This window comes from Streptopelia decaocto, assembly GCF_964273445.1.
Source record: "Streptopelia decaocto genome assembly, chromosome: 16".
NCBI classification, from domain to species: Eukaryota; Metazoa; Chordata; class Aves; order Columbiformes; family Columbidae; genus Streptopelia; species Streptopelia decaocto.
The window spans coordinates 386146-413324 of NC_138671.1; the positions used below are offsets into that span (position 1 = coordinate 386146).

At 69.3% G+C, this 27179-nt stretch overlaps 6 protein-coding genes across 13 annotated transcripts; 3 read left to right on the forward strand and 3 right to left on the reverse strand.

Moving 5' to 3' along the window:
• Nucleotides 1–5: 5 nt before the first annotated feature.
• HGS (hepatocyte growth factor-regulated tyrosine kinase substrate) lies at nt 6–8971 on the reverse strand. 3 transcript variants are annotated; one of them, XM_082067289.1, is made up of 21 exons: nt 8842–8971; nt 8499–8583; nt 7937–8012; nt 7400–7492; nt 5425–5548; nt 5121–5173; nt 4539–4607; nt 4218–4342; nt 3914–3992; nt 3732–3830; nt 3297–3392; nt 2919–2957; nt 2687–2830; nt 2330–2543; nt 1931–2103; nt 1681–1821; nt 1428–1605; nt 1220–1353; nt 781–897; nt 544–636; nt 6–472 (listed from the first exon to the last, which is right to left on the reverse strand). In XM_082067289.1, the coding sequence occupies exons 1-21, from the start codon at nt 8876–8878 to the stop codon at nt 371–373; spliced, it is 2271 nt and encodes a 756-aa protein (XP_081923415.1). In that variant the 5' UTR covers nt 8879–8971; the 3' UTR covers nt 6–370. The 3 variants fall into 3 exon arrangements, with proteins under 3 accessions (XP_081923415.1, XP_081923414.1, XP_081923416.1); XM_082067288.1 differs by having other exon boundaries at nt 1428–1608; XM_082067290.1 differs by lacking the exon at nt 544–636 and having other exon boundaries at nt 1428–1608.
• Nucleotides 8972–8987: 16 nt separating this feature from the next.
• Nucleotides 8988–10340, forward strand: ARL16 (ARF like GTPase 16; the record flags this gene model as incomplete). Its single annotated transcript, XM_082067292.1, is given in 6 exon segments — nt 8988–9166; nt 9217–9224; nt 9227–9294; nt 9386–9499; nt 9700–9815; nt 10023–10340. Coding segments are annotated over 6 exon segments (657 nt in total). The 3' UTR covers nt 10195–10340.
• A 981-nt stretch (nt 10341–11321) lies between these two features.
• TMC6 (transmembrane channel like 6) lies at nt 11322–18180 on the reverse strand. 4 transcript variants are annotated; one of them, XM_082067401.1, is made up of 20 exons: nt 17764–18180; nt 17463–17581; nt 17023–17127; nt 16758–16916; nt 16549–16654; nt 16355–16451; nt 16004–16258; nt 15507–15697; nt 15291–15435; nt 14883–15038; nt 14530–14705; nt 14312–14393; nt 13837–13934; nt 13590–13685; nt 13205–13280; nt 12860–12993; nt 12499–12675; nt 12265–12343; nt 12053–12131; nt 11322–11697 (listed from the first exon to the last, which is right to left on the reverse strand). In XM_082067401.1, exons 1-19 carry the CDS (start codon nt 17817–17819, stop codon nt 12060–12062), a joined length of 2379 nt encoding a protein of 792 aa, XP_081923527.1. In that variant the 5' UTR covers nt 17820–18180; the 3' UTR covers nt 11322–11697; nt 12053–12059. The 4 variants fall into 4 exon arrangements, with proteins under 4 accessions (XP_081923527.1, XP_081923526.1, XP_081923525.1 ...); XM_082067400.1 differs by having other exon boundaries at nt 11322–11541; nt 17023–17154; XM_082067399.1 differs by having other exon boundaries at nt 11322–11700; nt 17023–17154.
• A 725-nt stretch (nt 18181–18905) lies between these two features.
• On the forward strand, nt 18906–21110 carry SYNGR2 (synaptogyrin 2). The gene is made up of 4 exons (XM_082067402.1): nt 18906–19064; nt 19389–19626; nt 19891–20030; nt 20129–21110. Exons 1-4 carry the CDS (start codon nt 18957–18959, stop codon nt 20324–20326), a joined length of 684 nt encoding a protein of 227 aa, XP_081923528.1. The 5' UTR covers nt 18906–18956; the 3' UTR covers nt 20327–21110.
• A 587-nt stretch (nt 21111–21697) lies between these two features.
• TK1 (thymidine kinase 1) lies at nt 21698–23762 on the reverse strand. Its single transcript, XM_082067175.1, has 7 exons — nt 23563–23762; nt 23366–23397; nt 23173–23286; nt 23005–23098; nt 22604–22693; nt 22407–22526; nt 21698–22296 (listed from the first exon to the last, which is right to left on the reverse strand). The coding sequence occupies exons 1-7, from the start codon at nt 23626–23628 to the stop codon at nt 22138–22140; spliced, it is 675 nt and encodes a 224-aa protein (XP_081923301.1). The 5' UTR covers nt 23629–23762; the 3' UTR covers nt 21698–22137.
• Nucleotides 23763–24061: 299 nt separating this feature from the next.
• On the forward strand, nt 24062–26885 carry AFMID (arylformamidase). Of its 3 annotated transcripts, XM_082067188.1 has the most exons (11): nt 24062–24226; nt 24295–24385; nt 24466–24570; nt 24636–24684; nt 24856–24941; nt 25013–25085; nt 25447–25544; nt 25837–25915; nt 26141–26270; nt 26420–26524; nt 26636–26885. In XM_082067188.1, exons 1-11 carry the CDS (start codon nt 24197–24199, stop codon nt 26663–26665), a joined length of 876 nt encoding a protein of 291 aa, XP_081923314.1. In that variant the 5' UTR covers nt 24062–24196; the 3' UTR covers nt 26666–26885. The 3 variants fall into 3 exon arrangements, with proteins under 3 accessions (XP_081923314.1, XP_081923312.1, XP_081923313.1); XM_082067186.1 differs by having other exon boundaries at nt 26420–26885; XM_082067187.1 differs by lacking the exon at nt 24466–24570 and having other exon boundaries at nt 26093–26270; nt 26420–26885.
• The last annotated feature ends 294 nt before the right edge of the window (nt 26886–27179 follow it).

The window sequence follows — 27179 nt, forward strand, 5'->3', positions numbered from 1 at the left end:
CCGCTGGGTCCGCCGGGACTCGCTGGCCCCGGTACACGGCGCGCCCCGAGCGCTCCCGTTCCGCACACCGGCCACGGCCCGTTCCCTGCTCAGACACCGGCTGCTCGTTCAGAACATTTTATTGTCACCGATCGCACTCGGTGTCCCCCGCAGCGGGCGGGCAGGGAGCGGCGGGGCCGGGGGGGAGGAGCAGCTGGGACCGGGGCGGGACGGGGCGAACCGGGCGGGTCCTGCCCGGGCCGGGGGGCCCGGGGAAGCGGCCCGGAGGTGCAGGGCCGCCCCCCGGCCGGGCGCTTGGTCCCACGCCCCCGGGCAGGGACGGGGGCAGCAGGGCGGGGCGGTGCAGTTAGTGTTAACGGGACCCCGGCGGTCAGTCGAAGGAGATGAGCTGCGCTTCCCCGCTGCCCTGCGGCGGCTGCGCGGGCGCCGGCTGCGGCTGCGGCTGCTGGGGGGCGCCCCCCGCGGGTGCCATCTGCAAGGGAGGAGGCGGGGCCGTTAGCGAGCGCACCCCTGGACCCCGGCCCCGGGACCCCCAGCACTCACCTGCTGGTAGAGCGGCTGCTGCCCGGGCAGGTAGGGCTGCGGGGGGAGGCTGCTCAGCGCCGCGTCCTGCCCCGGCAGCGCGGACAGCAGGCCCTGCGGAGCGGCGGGTCAGGCGCCGGGGGCGGCAGCGCCCCGGGGCGGGGGAACCCGCAGCCTCCCACCTTCCCACCAGCGGCACCGCAGGCCCGAGGGGCTCCAGGGGCACGTGCCCCCGCAGCTCGTCCCCCGTGCCCTCACCTGCATGCCGTAGGGCTGGTAGCCCATGGAGACTGACTGGCTGCCCATGTAGCCCATGGTGCCCGCCTGGGGGGCCTGCGAGATGGCGGGGATGCTCTGCGACTGTGAGGCCGCGCTCTGCAGAGGAGAGGCTGGTGAGACGGCGAGCGCAGCCACAGCACGTCTCAAACCAGCACCCCAGGACCTGCACCGCCCTCCCTGCTCCCCTGGAACCAGGAGTTCTCCCTCCGCACCCCTGGGAAGCCCAAACCCGGCTGTGGCCCCAGCGCGCTCCCAGCGACAGCAGCGGCAGACCCAGAGATCTGGGGCCAACCAGCCCTCACTCCCGCCCAGGGGCCCCGTCCCTGAGCCGGGGCAAGTTGCACCCACCCCACAGAATGTCCTGGCCCTGCAGAATGCCATGCGCCACTGTGACAGTGTGGCAGGCCACCGCACTTGCCTGGTAGCCCTGCGTTGCTGTGGGCTGGTAGGAGGAGTAGGCGGGGGTGGTGGTGGGCACCGCTGCCCCCTGCGGAGCCGCCTGCCCGCTGCCCGCGCCCGGCTGGTACATGTAGGCGTTCACCATGCTGGGATCTGGGGGGAGGCAGAGACTGAAGCACCTGCCCTACGCTCAGCCCCCACCACGCAGGACCAGCTGCCCGCCGTACCTGTCCCTGCGACGGGCATTGCGCTGTACGGCCCCGAGCCCCCCTGCGCCGCCTGGTTCATGTACACGCCGTGCATGGGAGAGCCCTCGACTGAGCCGGCCGGGCTGAAGGTGCTGGGGAAGCTGGTGGGCCCAGAGGGCTGGTAGATCACCCCGCTAGTTGCGGGCATGGCCTGGAGCTGCTGGGGAACAAAACGCAGCTTTAGGCCACGTCCCCTGGGCCGGGCAGGAGGGGCTCTGGCCAACAGCCGTACCTGCGCGTAGGGCAGGGAGAAGGCCGGCATCTGGGCTCTCATCTGGATGGTTTGCTTCTGCTGCTCCAGGCGCAGCTGCCTCTCCTTCTCCTGCTCCTGCAGCCGCTGGATGGCCAACTGCCGCTGCATCTCCAGATACTCCTGTGGGAACAGGGCCGTGATGGCCAGAGCCAGGACCCCGCAGCGTCCCCTCCCGCCGTGGGCTGGCTCACGCAGCCCTGGGGACCCTCGCGATGCTTCCCTGCCTCACCTGCTTCTTCTGCCTCATGATCTCCAGCTTCTGGGCCAGCTGGATCTGGCGCTGGCGCTCTGCCTCCTCCGCCGCGCGGCGCAGCTTCTCCCGGTGCTCCTCCCGCAGCGCGTTCAGAGCCCCACGCGCATCCCGGATCTGGGCCAGTTTGTCCTGCAGACCCTCGTAGTACACTGGGGAGGGGAGAGACGGCCTCAGGGACCCCTCGGGGCGGAGCCCTCGGACCAGCCCTGCGCACCGACCGCCCCTGCACGCCGCGCTGGCTGTGCCAGGGAATGCCGAACCCCAGCACTTGGGGCAGCCCCCGCTCCCCCCAGGACACCGTCCTGTGGACACCGCCCCGCAGCCCCTGCTCTCCAGGGACACCGTCCTGCAGCCCCGCCGGGCAGCTCCACGTACGCCTGCGCTCATCCAGCTGGTTGAGCAGCTCCAGCAGCTGTGGGTGCATGTTGTTGATGGACTGGAAGAGGGACAACACGGCCGAGTCGTTGGTGATGCTGCGGCCCCGCATGTGGTTGCTCTTCATGCGGTTGACGAAGGTGGTGACCGCGTTCTGCAGCGCCTTCAGGAACTGCTCGTGGTTCTCCTCAGACTCGCCGTTCTGGTACTGCTGCTGAGGGACGGGCAGCCGCTCAGCCCCAGCCCTCCCTGCCGAGCCAGCAGCAAACCCGCGGCGCTGCATGGTGGGCTGAGGGAAGGAGGCGGGTGCTCCTCGCCCCCAGAAGCTGCCGGAGATGGGTCCAGGCCCCCCCTTACCTCAACAACCCCCAGCGGGGGGGGGTGGGCTTCCCCCGGCTGCGCGGCAGGCTCGGTGAGGGACAGGGGTGCTGACGGTGTGGGGCTCTTGCGAACCTCCTCTTGTTTCTTCTCCCAGTAGTTGCGGTTCAGGTACCGAGCCAGCTGCAAGAGAAGGCAGATGAGCCCCACAGCCCCGCTGGGACTGAGCCTGCGCCTGGGACTAGCAAGGCCTGGATCCCTGGGTCCTCACCTCCGGGTCAATGTCCTCAGCCAAGGGAGCAGAGGAGTTCTGGAACAAGACAGAGATCGATCCAGTTCAGAGAAACCAGAGCTCCGCAGCTCCCGCGCCTGTGTCCCGCTCAGCCTTGGCCACGCACAACCCCCAGTGCTGCACACCAGGAGACTGACTGGTGACGGCCACCGCGTTCGGCAGAGCCGCGGCAGCTGCTGCGGGCAGCAGAGGCACCTGACTGCCAGCTGCAAACGCAGCAGCGCTGTGGGAGGGCAAGAGCCTGAACGGGGCAAACCTCTTCTCTCAGAACAGGGATTCAATCCCACTCGGCCTGGGAAGGCTGCACGGGGCAGCCCGAGTCCCTCACTGCACCATCAGGGGCTCCCAGGGACCTACCACGGGCGGGGAGTAGAGCGTGCTGACCGGGGGCGCTGACGAGGTGACGGGCGTGGGCTCGGCCTTCGGGTACATGGAGTAGGTGGTTTTCTGCCTCTGCGAATGAGAAAAACCAGTCAACTCAGGGACTGTCCAGACGGCTCAGGTCACCCAGTCAGCACCACACAGGGCACACCGGGGTGGGCGAGTTCCTGGTGACAGCAGGCACAGCCGGCAGAGCCGGCCCCACGCCTGGTCCCGCTGCTGCAGGCCGGCGTGCCCGGGGCTGCCGCACAGCTCCTGCCTGGCTCCACGTCCACCCCCTCGTCCCGCGGGCCCCGCAACTCGCTCACGCCAGGACACGCCTGGAGATCTGTCACCACGCAGCCAGGAGGTGCCCAGCACATCTGGACTGTACGGCAACAACCGCTCCCCAACGCCAAGCAGGGCACGAACCATTCTCTCCTTCTCCTCAGCCTCAGACTGAGACAAGGCGATGGCCAGCTGCAGCTCCTCCTCCTCCTGCAGAGCCGTCTCATCACGCTTGGGGGGCAGCTGCAAGCGGCGGGTGAGAGGAGCTCAGTGGAGGGACCGAGGCGCAGGGCAGGGTCACCGGCGCAGCACGGGGCGGCGCTCACCTGGGACTGCTGTGACAGGGGGCTGGTCAGGTACTCGGGGGGCAGCTCAGAGGTGGCGGCAGATTTACCCTCAGCTTTCCTGCAGTCAGAAAGAGGCAACAGAGCAGAATTAACGCTCCTTCCTCTGCGCTGGGACCCCAGCTCTGCACAAGACTACAGCCATAACTGTTCCCAGGAGAGGAGCCCAGCCCGCCCACGCAGCTGGGGAACCCTGGCTCTGCCCTGCAGGAAGGTGGCTCCACACTAGGTGGCCCGTCTCCGTTCTAGCTGTCACAAGCAAAGAAACACCACAAAGGGCACTGACTTGTTGAGATGCTCGTAACAGGGCTCGCAGACTCGCACTTCCTTCTCAATCCCGAACTTGGGGATGGTGGAATACTTGGAGGAGCATTTGCCACAGAAGATCTGCCCGCAGGCCCTGCAGTGATGCTGCAAAGAATGGAGACATCAGCGCATCAGATGCTGCTTCACCACTGGAAACATCACTCAGACGCCCCTGGCACTTCCCTGCCTGTGCCCAGGGCCCGCGGCCCAGCCCTGACACGCTCACACGTGGGCGCAGGGAACCTCGCGAGCCCTGGGGCTGCGCGGGACGGGGACCTCGAGGGGCAGGAGCAGCACCCACCTTCCGCGTCACGACACCAAACTGCACCCGGCACCTGTGACACTCCTCAGCGTCCACCCAGTCGGGAGCCTGTTGGGATAAGGAAAGTTGTGTGAGGAGGGGAAGGCGGCCCCAGGGAGGACGACTCATGGAGCCTTCCGGAGCTGCTGGGCTGACCAAGGTGCGCTTCTGAGCGGGGGACTGGAAGTGTTTGCAGCTCAACAGGAAATATCGACCCCTGCACGTGACCTCCTCTCATGTCACCAGACACTGTAACGCTTTCCCAGTCAGCAAGAGGTTTTCTAGGAACGTGTGTGCACAGCAATGGCTTCAGCAGCGCCCTGTGGCCCGGTGCAGACTGCCGTGCTGCTGGAAGGCCACCCAGGCGGGGACAAGACTCACTCCCTGTCCTGGTCACGTCTCCCCTCCCTCTGGCAGTTTTAGGCTGAACTGCCGTACGTGACCCCAGAAACGGCCTGTGTGACAGCTGGAGCGTCACGCGCCCAGCGAGGCCTCTGATCTGCACGGAGTGGAGAATGTTAGCAGGACGGGACAGGAGAGTGCGGTGTGTCCCGCAGCGCCGCCTCCCGCAGCAGAGCTCACCCTTTCCGCAGCGAACATGGCATCGCTCTCCTTGAACTCCGGGAACACGTGCCCTGCGGGAGAAGCGAGAGTCCCATGGGAAGGGGCTCCTGTGCGCGGGGAGGCCGTGGTGCCGACACCCCGTGCCAGCCATGCAACAGGCCCAGCTCAGCTCGGCCCTGCCTGTGACGCGTCACAACTAACACCAAGGAAGAGCTCGGTATTGCGTGTTTAGATTTGGCTGACACCAGGCAGGACCTGACAGCCAATCCTCCTCCAGAGCTGCTTGGCCACTTGTCCGCCCCCCTCCGCCCGCGGTCCTCACCTTCGACCTTCATTATCTGGTAGGTGTCCTGCACCACCTTGTACTTGGGCTCGTTGCGGAAGGCGTGAGCCCAGGCCTGGATGAGGTACAGGATCTTGCTGCGCACACTCGTCTCCACTTGCCGCTGCGCAGAAAGGGAGGAGAAAAAAAACAATCTGAAGAAAAGACCCTGGAGCCCAAAGGCTGGTGTGAATCCCCAGGAGAGAGCCAGAAACACTGTCCACAGAAAGAGGCTTCAGAGCAGTTGTACGAGGTAAGAGCTGCCAGAAAGCGGCAATGGGGCAGTCCAGAGCAAGGACCGTGTGCTCCTTCGGCTTCCCCGCTGCACCCACAGCACGAGCAAGGAAACATCCTCTAGAGAGTGGGGATTGACCTGGGAAGGCTGCGGTTACGCTGCTTTGAGAAACTTCCCACAGAGGCTGGCGCAGGCATGACCACGGGCTGCTCGACACCTCACACGAGCGCCTCGTCCTGCACCCGGAAAACTGCAGGACCCACAGCGACGCAGCCCCGTCCCCCCGCACAGGTGACAGGCCGCGCAGCTCGCAGCAGAGGGCCTGGCGGGGCTGGTGCCGGCCGTCAGCACCCCCGGCCCCAGCCGTCAGCACCCCCAGCCCCGGCCGTCAGCGGCCCCGGCCGTCAGCACCCCCGGCCCCGGCCGTCAGCGGCCCCGGCCCCAGACTCCTGCCCAGGAGCAGCCAAAGCCACCGCAGGGTGCGGCACGGTGAGGACAGCCGGGCTGCCTGCCCTCTGGAAGCCGGGATGCCCGTCTCGCAGGTTGAGGAGCTGGAGGGAACCTGGCCAGGCTGCTCCTGTCCCAGGCAGCCCCGAGCAGCTCTGTCACCAGCTGACCCGCGCACTCGCATGACCGGCTGCTGCAGAAATTGCCCAGACGCGCAGCAGCGTCACCAAGCTCCTGTTTCAGAGAGCTCAGCCACAGGGCGACTTCCTGACAATTCCTGCAGCTCCAAACTTCTACAAGACTTGGCAAAATCCTGCATTCCACAAACGTCATAGCCCTGAGCCTCCTCAGAACTACGGCCCTTTCATCAGCCCCGGACACTCACAAGCAGCAAAGTTGCAAGTGTAGGACAGCGGGTCTGCGGCAGTTGTGGAACTACCGAGGCAGATGAGGACTGGAGAGAACCACAAAATGTCCCGCTCTGTTCTCGCCTGATCTCCTCAGCGCTGAGTGACCGCGCTGTGACACCTGCTCGCTCGCGGCCGTGTGTCAGCAGATCCCACACAGAGGCTGAGTCAGCCCTGGCAGGAGGGTGACAGCAGAGCCGCCCTGCGACGGCTCACACACAGCTCACACCAAGTATCTGGGTCATCTGGGCACCTGCTGCCTGGGCGTTGCCGTCTGGGGCCGAGAGCTGGAGAGACAGGTTCTCATTTTCACTTCACTTGTGGAAGTCTCCAGCCGGAGAACATACGGAGCTCCCGAGACATCACGTTATATCAAACTGGCAAGTGACAGAGCTTGTGACAACGGCCTGGCAGTCCTGCAAAGCTCCTCAAACAGTTCCACAGGCCAGTGAAATGGCCAAAATAAAGAGGAAGCTTCTGCTCGTTTTGACCTCCCCGCATGCCTCACGCGGTACCACAGGCAGGACTCACCTCACCGCTGCCCAGCTCTGGACCGTCACCTGTTTTCCTTTGCTGGCTCCAGCCAAGCAAAGCGTCACACACAGGAAACCATCTGGGCCTTTGCAGCGTGTCCCTCCCCAGTTCACAGCACGGGCGAACGTCACCTTCGCTGTCACAACACTCCTCCCCCCAGCAGGCACTCCCGAGTTCCCTGCACTCACCCTTCACATCACACAACACAGTTTGCTCTTTTCTGAAACACATTCCCTGTATCCCTTCTGTTCCGCATACAAATGGAATGAAAGAGAGGATGCGTACGTTTGCTGCTGCTGCGGCTTCTGCTACAAGCTCAGTCAAGAACAACAATAAAATCAGAGATATTTACCTTGAGTATTTCCTTCAGTTCCTCCATAGTCTGTTTATTGGCCACCTCGTCATGGACGGTTTGGCCACAGTTTTTAACCACTGACTCCATAACCTGCAAGGGCAAAGGACAATATCAGCCCATGGCTTTTGTCCTCTGTGGCTCACGACGGGTCCCAGCACACGTCACAGGTCCCTGCAGCAGCACCGCGAGATGGGCACACCAGCCACGAGTCTTGTTAGGGCAGCGCCAGTGAAGCCTGAGAAGTGGACACTGCCAGGCTAAGGGCAAGTGACACAGCGACGGCTCGGTGGCCTTTGTACCTCTGCTATGCAGGGACAGTGTGTTCCAGCTGTGTCTGTTCCTAACGCTGAGGTGGAATTCAAGAACAAAAACTGCGGGCTGCCGATCAGTCACAAAACTCCCCGCCGATCGGGCAAACTCCCGGCGCGGCCCCAGGCGGGGCAGGGGACGTGGCGCAGATGGCACGGCTGGGAAGGGACCGGCAGTTCCCGGCCTGCAACCCAGCCCAGCAGCGCTCGCGGTTTGGGCCGTTACCTCCAGCGCATAGAGAGCCACGTGGGGATTCTTGTCGTTGACTTTCTTCTTGATAGCATTGACAGCGTATTTTGCTCTGGGTGAGAAAGGAGAGCACATGAGCTGAGGTAACAGAGGATGCGAGGGGAGATTCCACACGCTGCTGGGACCCTGCTCGCCCCTCCCCGACAGCGGGGCCCAGGGTGCCCCCGCTGCCCGGCCTGCCCCCCCTCCCCGGCCTGCCCCCCCTCCCCGGCCTGCCCCCCGCTGCCCGGCCTGCCCCCCGCTGCCCGGCCTGCCCCCCGCTGCCCGGCCTGCCCCCCGCTGCCCGGCCTGCCCCGCTGCCCGGCCTGCCCCCGCTGCCCGGCCTGCCCCCCGCTGCCCGGCCTGCCCCCCGCTGCCCGGCCTGCCCCCCGCTGCCCGGCCTGCCCCCGCTGCCCGGCCTGCCCCGCTGCCCCCGCTGCCCGGCCTGCCCCCGCTGCCCGGCCTGCCCCCGCTCCCCGGAGGCACAAAGGCCCGCAGCTCGTGCGTCACTGGGGGTGTCGCGCAGCCGCGCCCCAGCACCCGGCCCCCCGGCGCTCACTGCGTGTCTCCCTGGCGGATCATGTCGCAGATCTGCAGGATGGACTCCCAGTCGGTCTCCAGCAGCAGCTGGCTCGTGGCTTTGTCTGCAAGGAACGGACCGTGAGGCCGCTGGACGCGGTTCTGCCCGTCCCGCCGCTGCGTTCGCTCTTCCCCGGCAGCCGCCCCGGGCCGCTCGGTACCCCCGGACCCGCTGCACCGGCTCCCGCGGGCCCGGGCCAGGCACCACCCGCCCAGGCGGCCCCGAGACCCGGCCGCGCTGCGCCCGGCAGCCGCCCGGCCCCCGCCCCGCGCCGAGGGGAAGGGAAGGGGAGGGGAGGGGAAGGGGAGGCCGCAGCCGGTACCGAGGAGCCGCTCGAAGGTGCCGCCACCGCGCCCCATGGCTGCCCCGCCGGCCCGGCTGCCCCACCGCCCCTCCGCGGCCGCTTCCGCTTCCGGCAGGGGCGTGGCTCCTTCCGGCAGGGGCGTGGCCGCTTCCGGCAGGGGCGCGATGGCGGTGGCGCGGCGGCCGGTGCCCACGTGCCTGCTGCTGGGGGCGGCGGGCGGCGGGAAGAGCCTCGTGGCGCGGCGGCTACGTCATATCCGCGGGACGGGACGGGACGGGACGGGACGGGACGGGACGGGACGGGACGGGACTGGACTGGACTGCCGGGGGCGGGCGGCAGGCACGTACGTACGTACGTAGGGACGTGTCCCCGTCCCCTCCCCAGGCGCCGTAGTGTCCTTAACCCGCTGCACAGCTGAGCACCGAGGACGGGGCCACGGAGCTGGGCGCGCCCCCGGCCACGCTGCCCACGGTAGGCAGGGCCGGGCGGGGCCGTGAGCCGCCCGGCAGCTCCGGTGCGGCCGGGGCCCCGTGCGCAGCCGCCGAGCCGCCTGTCCCGGCAGGTGGGCACCAACCTGAGCGACCTGCGGCTGCCGCGGCGGGCGAGGCTGCGGGAGCTGGGCGGCTGCATGGGCCCCATCTGGCCCAGCTACTACGGCGAGTGCAGCGCTGTCCTGGTGAGCGGCGGCACCGGGACCCGGCACCGGCGGCCACGGCCCCAGGGACGGCCCCGGCCCGGGGGAGGGGGGGACGCCCGTGGCCGGGACCGGCCCCCGCTCCGGCTCTGCTGCGGGGTGTCGGCTCCCGCTTTCAGCCCCGGGTGCCTGATTTCCCTCCCCGGGCTCTCCCACCGCCGCTCTCCCCTCTGTCCCCGCAGTTCGTGGTCGATGCTGCCAACCCCACGCAGGTGTCCTCGTCCTGCGTGCAGCTGCTGTCCGTGCTCTGCGCGGCGCCGCTGGCCGCCGTGCCCGTCCTCGTCCTCTTCAACAAGATGTGAGGAGGGGGCTGCCCGGGGGTGGGGTGCGTGGGGACAGCCCCAGGGTTTGCGCCGGTCCCTTCCATCAGTGACACCGAGGAAGCCCGATGTGTCCCGGGGCAGCAGCTGCACTTTGCCACGCTCACCGGGCCCGCAGAGACCCCGGGCCAGGGCTGTGCCGGCAGGAGCTGCCATGGTGGGCTGACACAGACCCCCCGCTGCAGTGACCTGCCCTGCTACATGTCGCTGGCGGAGATGAAGTCGCTGTTTCGCATGCAGGACATTGTCTCCTGCGCCACGCAGCCCATCACGATGCTGGAGACCAGCGCCCGCGACGGCACCGGCCTGGCCGATGTCCTGCGGTGGCTCCGGGCCACGCTCGGGGACGCCCGGTGACCCCAGCCCTGTGGCAGCGCCGGCGGCTCCTGGCACACGAGGCGGCCGTTGAGCAGCTGCCCTGCGCGGGGCTGGGGCCGGGACAGGGTCACAGGCTGGCGCCGGCCCTGACCCCGCGGGACTCCACAGTAAAAACTTCACCACACTCTGGGCTGGCGGCTCCCCTGCGCTCGGGTGCAAACGCTGCTGTTCTGGGCAGGGACGAGCAGGAGCCCCGGAGGCCGGAACGGGCTGGTGCGGGGCCGTGCTGGCGACTCGGGCAGGAGGGGGTTGTGGGCAGCAGCACGGGGGCAGGGCTGGGAACGGCTTCGGGGTGGAGGCCAAGTGTGTGTGCGGGGGCTCCTGCCCGCGGCTTTGGCCCTGCAGGGCTTGTGCAGCCACAGCACGGGTGACCGGGGACACGGGTGGTGTCAGGAGCCAGCGAGGCTGAGCTGCAGGGGTGACCGGGGACACGGGTGGTGTCAGGAGCCAGCGAGGCTGAGCTGCAGGGGTGACCGGGGACACGGGTGGTGTCAGGAGCCAGCGAGGCTGAGCTGCAGGAGTGACCGGGGACACGGGTGGTGTCAGGAGCCAGCGAGGCTGAGCTGCAGGAGTGACCGGGGACACGGGTGGTGTCAGGAGCCAGCGAGGCTGAGCCACGGGGCCGCCCCACTCAGGGGGTCTCAGGAGCTGCAGCATCAGCCCACGGCTGCTCCCCAGCACTCTCCTGGCTCAGGGAACAGCTGGGGCTGCGCAGGGAGCCCGGCCCACGTCCGCACCGATAAACTGTGTCTGTGTCCGCACCGATAACCCGCCCTGACGGCCTCACCCTGCGGCACAAGAGCCAAGTCACGGGGCTCTTGTGGCTGCCCGGGCCCAGCACACACCGCGGCACAACCTCCCTGGGTGCCAGGGCCGTGCTGCGGGCACAACCAGCGTCCCCGCGCCAGGGGCGGCTGCGGCGGGATGGGGGAGCGGCTCTGGGGCTGGGGCTGCGCTGTCTTGCCGGGGCAGCCGGTGGGTGGGCAGCGGTGCTGGGGAGCACATGCGGCCCCGGCTGCCGTCACCACCCCTAACAAATGCTGGTGCTACCGTGCCAAACCCGCTCACCCGCTTCCAGCGCAACAGGTCAGACACAGGCTGGGTGCTCCCGCAGCCGAGCTTTAATGATCCGGGTCAGCCTGCGGCTGGGGATCCAGCACCCTCAGGTTCCTCTGCCCGGCGCTTGGCACCATCGCGGCTCTCCGGAGCCCATCCTGCCGCAGGGCTGTGCCCTGGGCTGTCCTGGTCCTGCTGCGCCTGCCTTGTCCCCAGCAGCTCTTGGCGGTGGGAGCATCCATGTCCCTGTGCTGCAACGTCCCCGTGGAGCTGCTGACATCCCAATATGTCCCTGGCTGCAGCAGAGGATCTCCCCAGCACCCCACGGCCCCGCTGCTCCCAGCGCTGCGATGGGTGCGATGGGTCCAGCCCCTTCCTGCCCGAGGAGTCTGACGGAAACGTGCAGCCCCTGTGCCCCCGGGGCTGCTGCTGGGGACAGCAGAGATCAGCATCTCTAAATGCCCCCATCCTCCTGCTCCCTGTCCCAGGTCTGTCCCCACCCCGTCCCTGTGCTGGCTCTGCCGGCAGCTGGTGCCGTCCCCAGCAGCACAAGGGACGCAGCGCCCCCAGCACCGGGGCAGCCCCAACGTGCAGCCCCAGCTGCCAGCACAGCGAGGGGTGACAGCTCTGGGCAGGGCTGGCTGCCCTGTCACCTCCTGCGCCTTCCCGCTCTGGCACGCAGCGCTCGGCCACGGCCCCACAGCGGCAGGGGCAGAGACACGTCCCATCCCCGCGCCCACCTGAGCGCCCGGCACCCGCAGCCCCTCGGCGCCAGCCTCACCTGGGACTCAGGCGCATCTCTCTCTCCGCTCGTAAACCGAGTGAAGCTTCTGAATGAGAAATATTTTATCTTGCCCCTCCTGCAACAGCACAGACAGTGCGGTGAGCAGCCGCAGAGGCGGCGGCGCCGCCAGGACCAGAGCCCGAGGCCGGCAGTGCTGCGGCCGTGCCAGGGCCGCACCGGGGCCGCACCGGGGCGCGGGGCTCACGCACGTTGGCGATCTGCTCCTCCAGCAGGCGGATGATCCGGCGCTGGCCTCTCACCACCTGGATGTTGAGGTAGATCACGGCTCTGCAACGACACGCAGGACCGGGCGGTGGCAGCCGGGGATGTGGCGCTCCGGGCACAGGGCTCTGGAGTGACACCCTGGCTCCCAGCCCCGGCTCAGGGCTGTGCCTGGGACCCCCAAAGCACAGCCCGGGGTTCAGGCTCAGGGCTGGACTCACAGCAGGACCCCGGACATGAAGAACAGGAGGAAGCTGTTCTCCACCAGGTGCTGGTGGACCCAGGCGAGCCAGGTGATGTTGGGGCTGGACTTCTCCAGCACCTGCACCCAGGTCTGCCCTGACTTGTAGATGGTTTCCAGCCCCCGGAAGGGACCGCAGGTTTCAGACGGCCGCACCCTGGGCAGACAGAGCGAGGCGTGGGTCAGAGCGATGGACAAGGGGCCCCTCACCCTGCGTCAGGAACATCTGGCAACAGCTGCTGTTGCACAGCCCCACGCTGGAGACAATGGCTCCATGTGCCATCAGTGTGGGGAGGCACCAGCCCCAGCCCCTGCCCCGCGCCCGGCCGGCGGGTACTCACGCCCAGATGGTGTAGGAGAGGAACACGGCTGCGCCCAGGAAGGACGGGAAGCACAGCAAGGTGATGAAGATGGTGCTCATGCGAGACGCCTGCCAGGGCGTGCTGGGCGCCCGGCAGTTCCGCATCAGGCTGCTCTGTGGGCAGGAGCCGTGTCCCCGTGCTGCGCGCCGGGCCCCGGCCCAACCTCCCCGCAGTGAGCCCAGGAGCTCAGGGACACCCCGTCCCCAACACCCCTCCCTCCCGCCACACCACTTGTCCTGCTGCACCGGGCGGCCCCTCTGCTGCGGCGGGACGGGGGCGGCCCATTGCAGGGATGCACGGGGCTGAAGGGGGAGCAGCTCACACCTTTTTGATGTAGAACAGCAGCAGCAGCTTCAGCGTCTGCACGGCCGGCAGGAACGGGGCGAAGAGAACACCCAGCCTGGGGGAGAGGGGCGAGAGGAGCTGAGCCCTGGAGGGGCCAGCGGGGGACGCTGGAGCGGCACTGGGACACTGCTGCTGGTCCCCCGTGGTTCTCAACCCAAACCACGCAGGGAGCGCGGGGGCTGCAGCTGTATGGTGCTGGCACCAGGATGCCTGTCCCCCCGTGTGGGGCTGTGGGGTCTCCCTGACCCCGCTTAGCGGAACGTGCAGCTCCCCATGCCTGGTCCCTGCCCACCATGGGGCTCCCAGGGACCACGAGGCATTTGGCAGCAGAGGAACAAGCCGCGCCAGGCAGAAGCCGTCTCACCAGGTCAGGGTCTGCCCGTAGATCAGCTCCAGCACGTTTCGAGCAATGTCGAACTCGGGCTTCTGCTTCCTCTTCAGCCTCTTCTCCAGGATCAGCCTGGGACGGAGCAGAGCTCTGCTCCCGCGCCGCCGCTGGGAGCGTGTCAGTGCCCCCCCCAAGACCGCGGCAGAGCCGGGTGCGCCGGGGCAGCGCCGCCAGCGCCGTGCCGGGGGTGCCGCGCTGCGGGGGCCCTGCCGGGGCACGTTACCTCCAGAGCAGCTCCCTGAAGAGCGTGTCCAGCAGCGTGAACGTGAAGTCCATCACCATGAAGCGATACAGGTCCTGCCCCACACACGTCTCCCAGCACTGGGGGGAAGCAAAGGTGGCACCGAGTGCGGAGCGAGGCCTCTCCTGCCCCTTCACCTTCTCGTGGCCCCCATGGGGTGTGAGGGGCCGTTTTTCCTCCCCATACCCTTTCCCCAGTCCCCAGTCCAGGTGGCCATGTTGGGCTGTTGCGCTCCCTCCCCAGCACAGGAGCGGGTGGTGCCTGCGGCGCCGCCCGGCAGATCCCCGGCTGCCAGACCCTGCCCGTGCTGCTGCCGGTGCCAGGACGGCAGCCTCGGCGCTGCTCCGCGCTCCCGGGCAAAGGGCAGTCTGGACGGCGTGTCCCAGACAGCTCGCACGGGCACCGTGTGCCCCTGGCGCCGACCCGGCGGAGCCCGGCGCCGCGCGGCGCTGCTGACCTCCTCCATGGAGCAGACGACCCTCCGGCTGAGCCACTGGTAGCACAGCAGGCCAAGCACCACCATCTTCAGGATGAGGTTCCTGGGGAGCAGGAGCAGGGCCAGAAGCCCCTGAGTGCTGGGGATGGAGGGGCCGAGCCCCACCTGTGGGGTGCCTGGCCCCAAAGCCTCCCCCGGGACCACAGGGCCGCAGGATGCTCCCGCCCCGGGCAGCCCACCTGCAGATCGCCACGTAGACCTGCACGGCGGGGGAGTCGTGCCGCTCCCACCGCGCCAGCAGCGTGTACAGGTGGGGCAGCAGCGTGTTGAGCAGGGACACGGCGAGGGGCAGGACCAGCAGGACGGCTTCCCGCTGCTGCCGGCCGCTGCCCCGCGCACGGAGCTCCTGCTGAACCTGGCAGCGGGCACCGGGCTGAGCGCGGGGCTGCCGGCAGCCTGCGGGAGGGCAGCGGACGCCGGCGCTGGGAGGGGGCTGCCCCGCTTCCCAGGGCTGCTCTGGCCACCCTCCCCAGCGCCCCGCCCCGGACCCCACCACCGCGGGGGGAGCTCCCTGGCGCGCGGCAGCACTCACCGTGTGCATGTGCTGCGAGATGTGGCGCACGGCCAGCACGCCGCCCAGCACCGTGCCCAGCGAGAGGGCCCAGGCCAGCAGCAGCACGGCGCAGCGCCCCAGGCGCTGGCAGAGGCTGCGGGAGCGCGAGCGGGAGCGCCGCTCCGCCAGCAGCTCCTGCAAGAGAGCGGTGCCCGCGCTGCCCAACGCGCTCCAGGTTTGTCCTGCAGCACCAAGCAGGACCCAGGGGGCCGAAGGGCAAAGTGCTGGTGTGGGGTTGGAGTCGGGGGCATTTGCAGCTGCAGAGCCCCCCTGTGCAGGGGGACAGGGCTGCTGAGCCCTGGGGTCTGGGCTGGCTCCTGCAAACGCCTTCACACGCCCGCCGCAGGGCCCAGGGCGCGCGCAGGCAGCTCCGGCCCAGCTGCTCACCTTCAGCTGGGTGCAGATGTTCTCGCACTGCAGCTTCACCGAGCGCCTCTGGACCACCTTGAAGTCCCAGGCACAGAAGACTTTGACCGCCAGGTCCCCCGCGGAGCTGCCCACGCGATAGCTCTCCCCGAAGGAGCGGGACACGCTGCAGCGAGGGGGAGGCGTCAGGGCGCCGGGAGGGGGAGGCTGGCAGTGCCGCAGGCGACGCTCACCCACCTGTACACCAGCAGGACGCAGGTGACGAGGAAGGAGACCCCGACGCTGAAGACGTAGGCCAGCGGCATGTTGTATGGCAGCGGGGGCGCTGCAAGGGGACACGTGCTGCTGTTGGGGCCGGAGGCACAGGGCTCGTTGAGGGTGGTGTTGCTGTAGTAGCCGTAGTACAGCAGCGAGTGAGTGAAGGAGCCCTGTGGGGAAGCGCGCGATGAGGATCGTGGTGACAGCAGCGGTGCCTGTGGCTCCCTGCCCAGCCTGGCCCAGCTCATGGGGACACAGCCCTGGGCTGGGGCAGCACCAAGCACCCGCTTCTGCATTCACAGCACTGGGGATCCCAGGGCCCCAGCTATGTGAAGGCAAGGATGGGGACATCACCATGGCAGGGATGGGGACATTACTGCGGCAGGGATGCAGGGACGGGATGCAGGGACGGGATGCAGGGACGGGATGCAGGGACGGAGCAGCCCCCGGCCCGGGGATGCGCTGGCGGTGCTCACCACTCCCGTGAGGAGCTCGAGGCCGGTGAAGGGCAGGGGGCTGGGTGAGGCAGGGGGATATGCAGCCTGCAGGGCCACCACGAAGACCAGGAGGATGAGGAATGAGAAGATGTTGAACATAAGGAGTGTCTTGAGGAAGAGGAAGTAGGAGAGGACACTGGAGCCGAAGCGGCCCCCAATCTGCTTCAGGGAGTAGTGCCAGGGCTCCGCGGCGGGGAGCAGTGAGAGGAGCCTGTACCAGAGGCCCCGGCAGCCCTGGGGAGAGGGAGCACAGGGGGAGCACCAGGGCCGGAGCCTGTGCCAGAGCCCCCAACAGCAGCTGCGCAGCCCTGTATCCTATCCCAGCCTTACGAGGATGACGCAGCCCCTGGACCATCCGCAGGGAGAGGAGGGGGCCCGGTGCTGCGTGTGCTGCCTCAGGGGGCTCATCTGCCCGCTCAGCTCCCGCCTGCCCAGCAGAGAGGGGGGTCAGGGGGTGACATGGGCCCCGAGACGGCCCTGGCTGCAGAAGCCCTGCCTGGCCAGGGCTGGAGGACAAGACCTACCGGAGGGTGCGTTTCTCTGCCAGGCTGAGGGGCACGGTGAGCAGCATGTGGCTGCGCTGGCTGGGCGAGAGGCTCAGCAGCTCCTTCACCAGCAGGTTCCGCTTCTCTGGGGGTGCAAGGGGCTCAGGACATGGACATGGCATGCCCGTCCTGAACCCAGAGTGAGGACAGTGCCAGCACCGCCTGCCCCGCTCCCGACGGACCCTCACCTTCCAGCGTGGCCCTGGCGGGGTCGGTCTCCAGGTCGTACTGCCGCACACTGGGCCGTGCGGTGCGGCAGAGCTGCTGCAGGGGTGGGCGGCTGCTCCGGCGCCGCAGCCGGGCGGTGCGGTTGTAGTACTGGGAGATGATGGCCCCACGGCTGCGCCCTGCAGGAGGGAGCAGGGCAGGAGGGTGGGCGCCCCGGCAGAGCAAGGTGATGGGAGAGCTCTGCCGAGGGGCTCCTGGGCCTGGGGAAGGGTGGGCGGTACCCACCGATGGTGCGGCTGGGCATGCTGGCGAGGATCCGCAGGGTGGTGGAGGAGTAGCCGGGGTGCTGTTCGCTCTGCCCAGGCTCCTGCCAGGCTGCGGCACCGGCACCTGGGGGGGCCAGGTGTGCTGGGTGCTCTGGGAGAGCAAGCGCAGGGTGCAGCGTGGTGAGAGCCAGAGCGCCCACAGCTCCCGTCCTCCCAGCCCCACTGCCCCGGTGTGTGCTCTTCCAGGGCATCCCCTTCTCCAGGAACACTCTCTGCGTCCCCAAGGGCAGGTCTGCCCCACTGCCTGCGCTGGCAAAGGTGTCAGCAGCTCCTACAAGAGCTGTGGCTGCAGCCTTGGCACGAGCCCTGCTGGCCCAGGCAGGGTCTGGGACAGTGGATGGTTCTGGGCACACACACTGTCCCCATCCCACCCCCCTGGCAGCGGCCACAGCACTTTACCTCTGCCCCTTGCCTGCATCTCCAGCTCCACACCCGCCTCTACCAAGCTGCTCTGCTCCTGGATGAGCTCGTGGAAGGAGCTGTGCAGGGCTCCTTCGTTATCCGGGCTCGGCTCCTGCCTGCAGGGACACAGACCCGCTCACCCGGGGCTGGGCTGGGCCCTGGGGCAGGGGATGGAGCCCTGGAAAAGCCGGAGCGCCAGCCCCGAGCCCGCCGTGCTGCCCGGTGCCCGCTGCAGGCGCTGCCGTGTCCCGCGGCATCCCGGGGCCGAACGTGCGGGGACGGGCTGGGGCAGACTCACCCATCGCTCTCGGTGTCCTCCGGGACGCGCAGGGTGAAGGAGGGCGGCCGGGACATCCCGCTGCGGCCGAACCGGTCCCGGCGGCGCCGCGCTCCCTCCGACACGCCGTCCTGAGCGGCGAGCGACGGGCGTCAGCAGCTCCGCGCCACCGGCACCCACCGGCACCCGAACCCGCTCCTGGGACGGGGACAGAACCGGGGCCGCTGCGTGCGGGGCCCTGCGGAGCGGGTCAGGCGTGATCGCGGGGCTAAACCCGGGTCTAATCCCAGGACTAACCCCGGGGCAAACCCGTCTCGGCGGCGGAGCAGGAAGGAAGGGGAGGGCGAGCGGATGGGGGAGGCGGCGCGGCCGGTCCTGCCCGCGCCGGGGGTTCGCACCGCCCCCGGCCCCGGGCTGCGCCGGAGGAGCCCGCCCGCCCTTCCGGGGCCGGGCCGGAGCCAGCCCGCACCGCGGGGGGGGGCCCCGAGCGGCCCCCGCGCTCGGCTCGGGAAGGGCATGGCGGGACCCGCAGCCCCGGGGCGGCGAAGATTCCCCTTCCCATCCCCCGCGGCAGCCCCGACCCCGGGGGCCTCAAACCACACCCGGGGGGTGACACTGGGGCAGAGACCGCTGTGTCCCCCGCCAGCGCCGCCCCGCGGCGAGACCCGCTGTCCCGGTACCAGGACCGGACGCAGACGCGTCCCGGGGCTCATCGACTCCGCCCGCACCGGGCAGGCGCCGCGGCTCCGTGTTGGGTGCGAAGCCGGCACCGTCCACCGGCGGGGAGGGCGAGGGAGCGCGGAGCCCCAACACAGCCCAGCCCGCCCTCCTGCCGCCGCCCGGTAACCCCGCGGAGCCCCCGTTCAGCTCCGGCCGGGGCTCCCCCGTCCGCGGCGCCGCCCGTGGTCCCGGGTGCTGCACTGGGGCAACGCGACTGCGGCACCGGGAGGGCGGGCGGCAGCGGGAGCGGCGCCGGGCGGGCGCGGTACGGTCCGCCGCGGGGCGGGGGCGGCTGCCGGTCTCCCCGCTCTGCGGGGCCGGGCGGCTGCGGGGCGCGGGGGCACCGGCGGGAAGCTGACGTTGCGCTCGGCGGCCGGGCGGGGGAGACCCGGTCCCGCCGGCCCGAGCACGGCCCGCTCCGCCCCGGCCCGCCCCGCTCCGGCCCGGCCCTCCCCGGGGCGGTGCCGCGCAGGAGCGGCGGCGGCTCCGGCGCGATGGAGGGTGGCGGCGGCGGCGCGTACGGGGCGGCCAAGGCCGGCGGCTCCTTCGACCTGGGCCGCTTCGTGCAACAGCCGCAGGTCCTGGCGCGCATCGCCAGTGCCGTGAGTCGGGGCGGGGCGGGACGCGACGCGACGGGACGGGACGGGACGGGACGGGAGAGCCTCGCACGGCCCGGCCCGGCCTTCCCCTTCCTCCTCCTCCTCTCCGCCCCCGGCCCGGGACCCCGCGGCCCGGTCCCGTTCTTCTTCCGCCGCTCCGGGACCCGCACTGCCTGGCCCGGCCTCCCCTCCTGGCCCTCCCTCCCGGCCCCCCCGTCCTGCTCCGGCTGAGCCCTGCCCGGGCCGGTGCCCCAGCCCTGCCGCGCACGGGCAGCCCTGGACGGGGCTCCGGTGCCGCCCACCGGACACTTGCTCCCGCCTCTGCAGGTCTTCGCCCTGATCGTTTTCTCCTGCCTGGTCGGGGAGGGCTACACCAACTTGCCCAGCTCTTCCGAGCTCTTCTGTATCTTCAACCACAACGAAGACGCCTGCCGCTACGGCATCGGTATTGGTGTCCTCGCCTTCCTCGCGTGCATCTTCTTCTTTATGGTGGACATCTACTTCCCCCAGATCAGCAACACCACCGACCGCAAGTACCTGGTCCTGGCAGACCTCTGCTTCTCAGGTACCGGCAGCCCCGGGCAGGGCTGCGCCTTCCGCGGCTGCTACAATGGCCGCCCTTGTCCCGTGACGTGGCTGCCGGTGCCTGGCGAAGGGAGTCGCTCCCGCCTGGCGTGCTGCCCGTGGGCCACGCGCTGCCTGCTGAGAGCCCCGAGGAGCCGCGGGCAGCAGCGCGGGACGGCCGCGCCGCTGGGCTCCCGCACCGGCCGCCGCAGGGACCGCCCTGGGGCCCCGCCCGGGAGCCCCTCACACCACCTTCCTCCCACAGGTCTCTGGACGTTCCTGTGGTTCATTGGCTTTTGTTTCTTGACCAACCAGTGGTCCTGGACCAAGGCCAGCGACGTGCACATCGGGGCTGACTCGGCCCGTGCCGCCATCACCTTCAGCTTCTTTTCCATCTTCTCCTGGGTGAGTGAGGCCGCGGTGGAGCCCGGTCCTGCTCCGCTTGGGAGGGAGCGCTGGGGGGTCCCAGGGCAGCCCTCACACCACTGCCCCTCCTCTCCCAGGGCCTCCTGATCGCCTTCGCTTACAAGAGGTACAAGATGGGGGTGGAGGACTTCGCTCGCAGCTACATCGACCCCAGCGCGGAGGTTCCGACTCCGTACTCCAGCTACCCCAACATCAGCCATGACAGCTACCAGCAGCCGCCCTTCACCCACACGGCAGAAACCCCGGAGGGTTACCAGCCCCCCCCGGTGTACTGAGCCCCTGCCGCGGCCCGCAGGGACGGCTGTTCCAGTGCAATTCTCTGCGGGTGGGGTGGGAGGGACCTGAGACTTGACGGGGGAAGGTGTGCGGGGTGGCGGCTGCTGCGTGTGAAAGCCGCCAGGCTTTGGTGTTGGGGCGCAGGGGGCCCTGGTCCTGCCGCTGGACCCGCAGCCGGGTGCGTGGTGGGTGATGTGGCTGCTGAGCGCGGCTCCGGGGAGGGTGGGTGTGCGGGGCTGGGCTCCTGCCCCTGGGAGCAGCGCGGTGCGTGTTTGCGCCCTCGGCTCTGGCCTGGCTGTGGCCGCTGCCCTGGCCATTCCTGGCACCGGTGCCTTTCCAGCCCAGCTGAACCTCCCAAGTGCCAGGTGCTCCCGCTCCTGCCCGCGCCGCTTCCCGCGCCTTCCCCGGCTGCTGCCGGCTGAGCTTGATGCCAAAGCCCCGTCCTGACCGTGAACTCCCGCGCTGTGCCTTCCCGCAGCCTGCGCTAGAGCTGCTGGCGCTCGGGTGAGGAGGGTTGGGGTCTGCGGGAGCAGCGAGCGCTGGGGTCTCAGCACGGCCGGGGCTGCTCCCGGGGTCCTGCACCCCGCGCTGTCCCCGCGGAAGCGTCGCCGCTGTCCTGTGTCCCGCGGGGGCGTCGCCGCTGGCTCAGGGGGTGTTTGCTGCTGCTGCACCTGTTGTGAAGCTGCTCCCAGCAGCAGCGTGCGGTGTGTGAGCTCTCGCTGCTGGGGCTGCCCTCGAGTTGTTTGTCACTGTAGAGATGGAATAAAGTTTTTCACCTGGCCAGCACCTGCCTCTTCTCCGGGGAAGCGAACGGGGCTGCTCCTCTCCCCGAGGGCCGGGGCAGGCGAGAAGCAGCAGGGCCGCCCCAGCCATCTGCTGCACTGCAAACAGCACACTCATGCTCCGGCTATTTTTAGCGAGCCCTCCGCTCCTCGCAGTCCGGTTTGAGCTGTGATCAGCCTGCGCCGTCTGCACACCGTTAACTGCAGGGAAGCCTTTTCAGAGCAGTCTGGCATAAACCACACACAGGCAATTTCATTAAGTTATTTATTAACCTAAACCAGCGGCAGTGCTGCCTTCCCTGTCCCCAAGGGAGGGCCCAGGCCTGGCACTGAAGTGCTCTGAGCACCGCAACTGTCATCGCTTCAGGGACACAGCGGGAGCGGGGAGCAGCCGTCCCGTCACCCCCAGGTGCTGCCTCCTCCCCGCGGGGGGTGCAGGCGGAACTGCAAGTTCCGGCGAGCGTGGCAGCGCCGGCCAGGCCGTGCAGCGGCGCGCGGAGGGACGGCCGATGCCCGGCTGCTGCCACGCGGGGCGGTTGAGAAGTTGTGCCACAGCTCTACGACAAGGATCAGGTTATCTCCCCAGGCTGTGTTAAAAAAGGAAGTGGCTTTAAAATACTAAGTTACTGTACATTGTCTTAAGAAATCTGGAATTTAGCAACAGTGCACAAGAGATAAAGAAACAGTTGCGTTCATGGGCAAGTGAACCAGCCACCAGAGCCAGTCTGGACAGGGCGGGCGAGCAGCCAGGTGGGCGATGGAAGCCCTGCAGCCTGGCTTGCTCTCAGTTTTCTGGGATGTGTCAGTGTGGCAGCTTTTCCGTGTCCCGTGCAAGAACTCCCCCTGGCAGCGGGTCCAGTTGCTCCCAGTCTTTTCCAGCGCTCAGTGCAGAGGGACAGCCTGGGCTGGCGGGCAGAGCTCAGACAGTTAACAGTTTTGCTAAAGGCAGGGGAAGCCACATCTGGTGCCAGGGAGCCGCAGCATTCAGCTTCCCTGCTCTTGCTTCTCCCTGTGCGGGAGCGCGGCCGTCAAGAAGCAAAGACTTTCTGGGAGGCAGCCACATCCAGCTGCTTCACCCCCAAGGGCATGTTCTCCTTGTTTTCCGACCCTGGCTGCTGAGGCCGCTTGCGGAAGTAGCAGGCTCGGCACACAGAGTGGTACTTGTCTGCTCCCCCAATCACTTCAACCTGGCAAGAAAACCAGGAGTGACTGCAGAGCCCAGGCCCCTCGGGGATCTGGACCAGCAGGACTGGCGAGATGAAGCGGCTGAAGCGCTTTGTGTTCCAAGGGAACTCACCTCCCTCTCCGCTCCCAGCCGCTTGGTGTAGGAGGCTTCTCGGTAGCACTCCATGCAGACGGCGTTCAGCTTCACCACGCTCTCTGCCAGCGGCACCAGGTTCAGGATGCTCCCGAAAGCCTATGCCAGGACAGCAGGGGATGCTCTGGGTTCCGTGAGGATCCCAAAGCAGCTACTGTATTAAAATAGTGGTTTACCTTTCTCTGGAAAGTCCCATCAAGAGCAGCAACGATGATGGTTTTCCCAGCATTGGCCATCATCTCACAGAACTCCACGACGTCTGGGAACTAGGGGGGGCCCAGAAACAGTGTCAGGGGGAGGAAGGGGCAGCATTTCACTCGGGACCCAGCAGCACAGGCCCAGACAGCACATAGGGCACTGGGAAAATCAGATCTCCTGGGAAACAGACTCCAGTCCCACTGTCCCCAGGCTGCAGGGACAGGGGAAGGGCCTGACTCCAGCGGCAGGTCCAGCAGCAAACCGCCCCAGGGCATCTCTTCCCACCCCCCGCAGAGGACTCAGACCCCTCCTCACAGGCTGCTCTGGAGAGGCCGGGCCCCGCAGAGCTCCCCAGGGCCTGCCCCGGCCGCGCACTTACAAACTGTCCCTCGTCGATGCCGATGACCGCGGAGCCCAGCGCCTGCTGGTACACGTCCCCGAGGAGACGGGCTGGCAGGGCCTCCATGCTGCTCCTGCGGAAGGGCGGACGGTGAGACCCGAGCCAGGCAGCGCGGCTGGGCCGCAGGAGGGTCCTGCCGGGACTCACCTGTCGTGCGTGGAGACGCCGGCGGCGCCGTAGCGCGTGTCCTTGGCGTACTTCACCAGCAGGCACCGGTACTGGGCGAGCTGGAACCGCCGCACCCGCCGCATCAGCTCCGTGCTGCAACACACGGGCGTGAGCGACCCGAGCCCCGGCCCGGCCCGCCCCCGGCCCGCGCTGCGTCCCACCCCGCGCCTACCTCTTCCCGGAGAACATGGGCCCGAAGATCACCTGGGGGCAGAACCACGGGGGTCAGCGGGCGAGAGCGCGGCTGGGCGGGGGCACCACGCGGGCAGCCCCCGGCCCCCGCCCCGCGCAGCCCGGACACCGCCGGTACCGGCCCCGGCGCGGCCCCAGGGGCTCCGAGCGCCGCCCCGCGCCGGTGCCGGCCCGTACCTGGATCTGGCCGCGCGGGCGGCTGGGCGAGCCGGGGTGCACGCCGGGCACCGTCAGGCAGTTCATGGCTGCACCGGCGGACTGGCTGCCCGCGCGCGCGCCTCTGCACCCCGGCGCCGCGCCAGCCAATCTGCAGAAGCCTCACGCCCACGCGCCGCCGTGCCAGCCAATCGGAGGAGGGTTCGAGCCACCTCGCCGCCGCGCCGGCCAATGGGCACACAGGCGCCAAAATTCTTATTTCTTTTAGCACGTCTCCGCCCCGGCCTGCGCCGCCTTCCCGGCGTGCACCGCGCTCCCGCCCGGTGTTGCCAACCTGGCCCCGCCCCCCCCCCCCCCCGGTGGCCAATGGGAGGGGCGGCCACGCTCAGTGCCACGCCCAGTGCCCCACCCCCGTCCCGTGACCAGGCCCCACCCTCTGGGCGGCCAATGGGAGCGGGCGAGCCCCGCCCCCGGGCCCTGCCCCCGGGCCCCGCCCCCGGGCGGGCAGAGGGCGCGGGACAGGGCTAGGGATCGGGATCGGGATCGGGACCGGGATCGGGATCGGGATCGGGATCGGGATCGGGATCGGGATCGGGATCGGGACCGGGATCGGAATCGGGACCGGCCCCGGCCCCGGCCCCGGCCCGGCCGCAGCATGGGCGGCTGGCGGGCCATGCCCGCGGAGGTAGGGCCCGGGGCGGGCGGGTGCGTTCCTCCCGCCGCGCCGCCCGCCGCAGCCGCTGCCGCCCGCAGGCGCTGGAGGAGCAGTACTCGCCCAGCCGCTGGTCCCGCCGCCTGGGCAGCGACGCCGTCATCCAGGCCCACATGGCGGCCACGGCGGCAGGTGAGCGGGCGGGGCCGGGGCCGCGGCTCGGTGTCCCCGTCCCAGCCCCGGCCCCGCGGGACGCGTCCCTCCCGCCGCAGGGACCCGGCGGGCCCGGGCCGGCACCCGGACCGCGCTGCACGTCCCCTACGGCGACGGGGACGGGGAGAAGCTGGACATGTACCTCCCGGCGGAGCCCGCGGGCAGTAGGTGCTGGGCGGGCGGGGGCGGGCAGGGCCGCGTTCCCCGCTCACCCCGGCTGTGCTCGCAGCTTTCCCGGTCCTGCTCTACATCCACGGCGGATACTGGCAGTGCCTGAGGTGGGCGGCGCTGTCGGTGCGGGGATCCCGTGGGAAGGGACCCCCCGGCCCGCTCTTCCCGCCCCCTTCTCCCGCCCCCCGGGCCTGCTCGGGGTGCTCCCGGGCTGCCGCAGCCCGCAGCCCGCAGCCCGCAGCCCGCAGCCCGCAGCCCGCCTGCTTCTGTCCCCACAGTAAAGAGGAGTCGGGGTTCGCAGCGCCCCCGCTGGTGTCGCGGGGCGTGGCGCTGGTGGCCGTGGGGTACGACACGGCCCCCCGAGGTAGGTGCTGCCCGGGGGGGCTGCGGCCGCCACGCTGGCCCGGTGCCCGCCCGACTCTGCCCTCCGTGCAGGCCACATGGACGCCATGGTGCTGCAGGTGCGGCGCAGCGTCGTCTTCCTGGCGAAGCGGTTCCCTGCGACCAGGTGGGCACCACGCAGCTCCCGGGGTCCCCTCTGCCCCGCGACAGCCGCCCTGGGGCCTCCATGGCAAACTGTGCCCGTGTGGTTCCTGGGTGGTTTGGGGCACGGAGGTGGCTGCGGCAGCAACAGGACGGGGCGAGCGAGCCCTGTGCTGTGACACCGTGACATGGGCTTTGTGTCCTTGGTCCATTTGGCCTGTGGCCGTGTTGCCTTGTCACTGCACCACGTGTCAGTCGATGGGCTGGGAAACATGTTTGAGCTGCTGCATTTGGGCTGCGGCGCTCAGGGCCGCACGCAGAGCGGGCTGTCCCGAGGCAGCGGCCGCCGTCACTGCCCGCGCTGGCTCACGGCTCCTTCTCTCCAGGGGCATTTACCTGTGTGGACACTCGGCAGGGGCCCACCTGGCAGCCATGGTGTTGTCCACGGACTGGACGGGCTATGGAGTGGTGCCGGATATCAAAGGTAGCGCCGCCGTGTCCGGGCGCGGGAGCTGAAGGGGAGCTGGTGTTGAGTCTCTGCTGCTGTGGGGCTGTGTGGCCGCAGAGCCAAGGAGACGAGCTGCCCCGGGCGGCCGCGGGCCAGGGACGCTGGGAGTGCCGGGCTCCGGGCTCCTGGACAAGCTGCCCTGGGTGTGCGTCCTGCGCCCGCCAGCCGCGCACCGAGGCCAGGGATGTGGGCACGAGGAGAACTCGTGGGGGCGGTGCTGTGCAGGGGGAGCTGCAGGGCCCCCCAGCGCCGGCGCTTCCGCCCCCAGGAGCTGTGCTGGTGAGCGGCGTGTACGACCTGGAGCCCATCCTGCACACCTATGTGAACGACGCGCTGAACATGAGCCGGTGAGCCCCACACCGTGGGGACAGCGGCTGCAGAGGGACGGCCAGGCTGCGGGCAGCACCAGCGGCTCTGCCCCTGCCTGCACCCCCTGCCTGCACCCCCTGCCTGCACCCCTGCCCGCGCCGCTGGCACCACCTGCCCCGACCCGGAGCACGGCCGAGGACACGGGTGCTCCACAGGCAAAGCCGTAACGAGGGTCCGAGTCAGCTGCCCTGTGGTGTCCCCAGGGAGGTCGCCCGCAGGAACAGCCCCCTGCTCTGCGTGCCCCCGGCAGCGCCCGCAGCCTGTGAGGTGCTGGTGGCCGTGGCCCAGCACGACTCCCCGGAGTTCCGCCGGCAGTCGCAGGAGTACGGGCAGGTGAGGCCCCAGCACCGCTCCGGCCTGCCCAGCTGGGTGGGGAGCTCGTGTGCTGTACCTACGATTCCACGACCAGAGCAGCATTTCTGCTGCTGCGGGGACGGCACATGGGGGTCGGGGTCCCTCCCAGCAGCCCCGCTCTCCCCCAGGCCCTGCGCGCAGCCGGCTGGTCCGTCTCCATGCTGGACCTCGCCGGCGTGGATCACTTTGACATCGTTGAGAAGCTGTCGGAGGACAGCTATGTCCTCACCCAGGTAGGGGAGCAGCTCCCGTCCTCACTTGCTCTGAGCGCAGCCCGGAGCAGCGCAGGCCGGCCGTGCCGCGGGGCTGGCGGGCGCCTCACAGGGCTCGGTTCCTCATCCCAGGTGATTCTGAACTTGATTTCAAGAGCTTGATGGCATGTCAGGAGCAAACCAGGCTGGGAACTGCAGGCCAGCATGACAGTGGCCGGCAGCCTGCCTGCGCCTTGCCCATATCCTGCCTGCATCCTGCCTGCGCCCTGCCGGCACCCTGCCTGTGCCCTTCCAGCATCATGCCTGTGCCCTGCCTGCACCCTGCCTGCACCCTGCCTGTGCCCTTCCAGCATCCTGCCTGTGCCCTGCCTGCACCCTGCCTGCAGCCTGCCTGTGCCCTTCCAGCATCCTGCCTGTGCCCTGCCAGCGCCCTGCCTGTGCCCTTCCAGCATCATGCCTGTGCCCTGCCTGCAGCCTGCCTGCAGCCTGCCTGTGCCCTTCCAGCATCCTGCCTGTGCCCTTCCAGCATCATGCCTGTGCCCTGCCTGCACCCTGCCCGCAGCCTGCCTGCACCCTGCCCACATCCTGCCTGCACCCTGCTTGTGCCCTTCCAGCACCTGGCCTGCACCCTGCCTGTACCCTGCCAGCGCCCTGCCTGTGCCCTGCCTACATCCTG

Coding starts and splice junctions, on each gene's coding strand:
- AFMID (XM_082067186.1), top strand. CDS start 24,197: ATGGGCGGCTGGCGGGCCATGCCCGCGGAG. Junction 24,227..24,294: donor GGCGGGCCATGCCCGCGGAG/GTAGGGCCCGGG, acceptor TGCCGCCCGCAG/GCGCTGGAGGAGCAGTACTC. Junction 25,545..25,836: donor AGTGGTGCCGGATATCAAAG/GTAGCGCCGCCG, acceptor TTCCGCCCCCAG/GAGCTGTGCTGGTGAGCGGC.
- HGS (XM_082067288.1), bottom strand. CDS start 8,878: ATGGGGCGCGGTGGCGGCACCTTCGAGCGGCTCCTCG. Junction 8,584..8,841: donor CACCTTCGAGCGGCTCCTCG/GTACCGGCTGCG, acceptor CGTTCCTTGCAG/ACAAAGCCACGAGCCAGCTG. Junction 473..543: donor AGCAGCCGCTCTACCAGCAG/GTGAGTGCTGGG, acceptor CCTCCCTTGCAG/ATGGCACCCGCGGGGGGCGC.
- SYNGR2 (XM_082067402.1), top strand. CDS start 18,957: ATGGAGGGTGGCGGCGGCGGCGCGTACGGGGCGGCCAAGGCCGGCGGC. Junction 19,065..19,388: donor TGGCGCGCATCGCCAGTGCC/GTGAGTCGGGGC, acceptor CCGCCTCTGCAG/GTCTTCGCCCTGATCGTTTT. Junction 19,627..19,890: donor GGCAGACCTCTGCTTCTCAG/GTACCGGCAGCC, acceptor TTCCTCCCACAG/GTCTCTGGACGTTCCTGTGG.
- TMC6 (XM_082067400.1), bottom strand. CDS start 17,819: ATGTCCCGGCCGCCCTCCTTCACCCTGCGCGTCCCGGAGGACACCGAG. Junction 14,394..14,529: donor GTCTACGTGGCGATCTGCAG/GTGGGCTGCCCG, acceptor CCTGCTCCCCAG/GAACCTCATCCTGAAGATGG. Junction 13,686..13,836: donor TTCAGGGAGCTGCTCTGGAG/GTAACGTGCCCC, acceptor GCTCCGTCCCAG/GCTGATCCTGGAGAAGAGGC.
- TK1 (XM_082067175.1), bottom strand. CDS start 23,628: ATGAACTGCCTGACGGTGCCCGGCGTGCACCCCGGCTCGCCCAGCCGC. Junction 23,099..23,172: donor GGCGTCTCCACGCACGACAG/GTGAGTCCCGGC, acceptor GCCCTTCCGCAG/GAGCAGCATGGAGGCCCTGC. Junction 22,297..22,406: donor GGCTGGGAGCGGAGAGGGAG/GTGAGTTCCCTT, acceptor TTTTCTTGCCAG/GTTGAAGTGATTGGGGGAGC.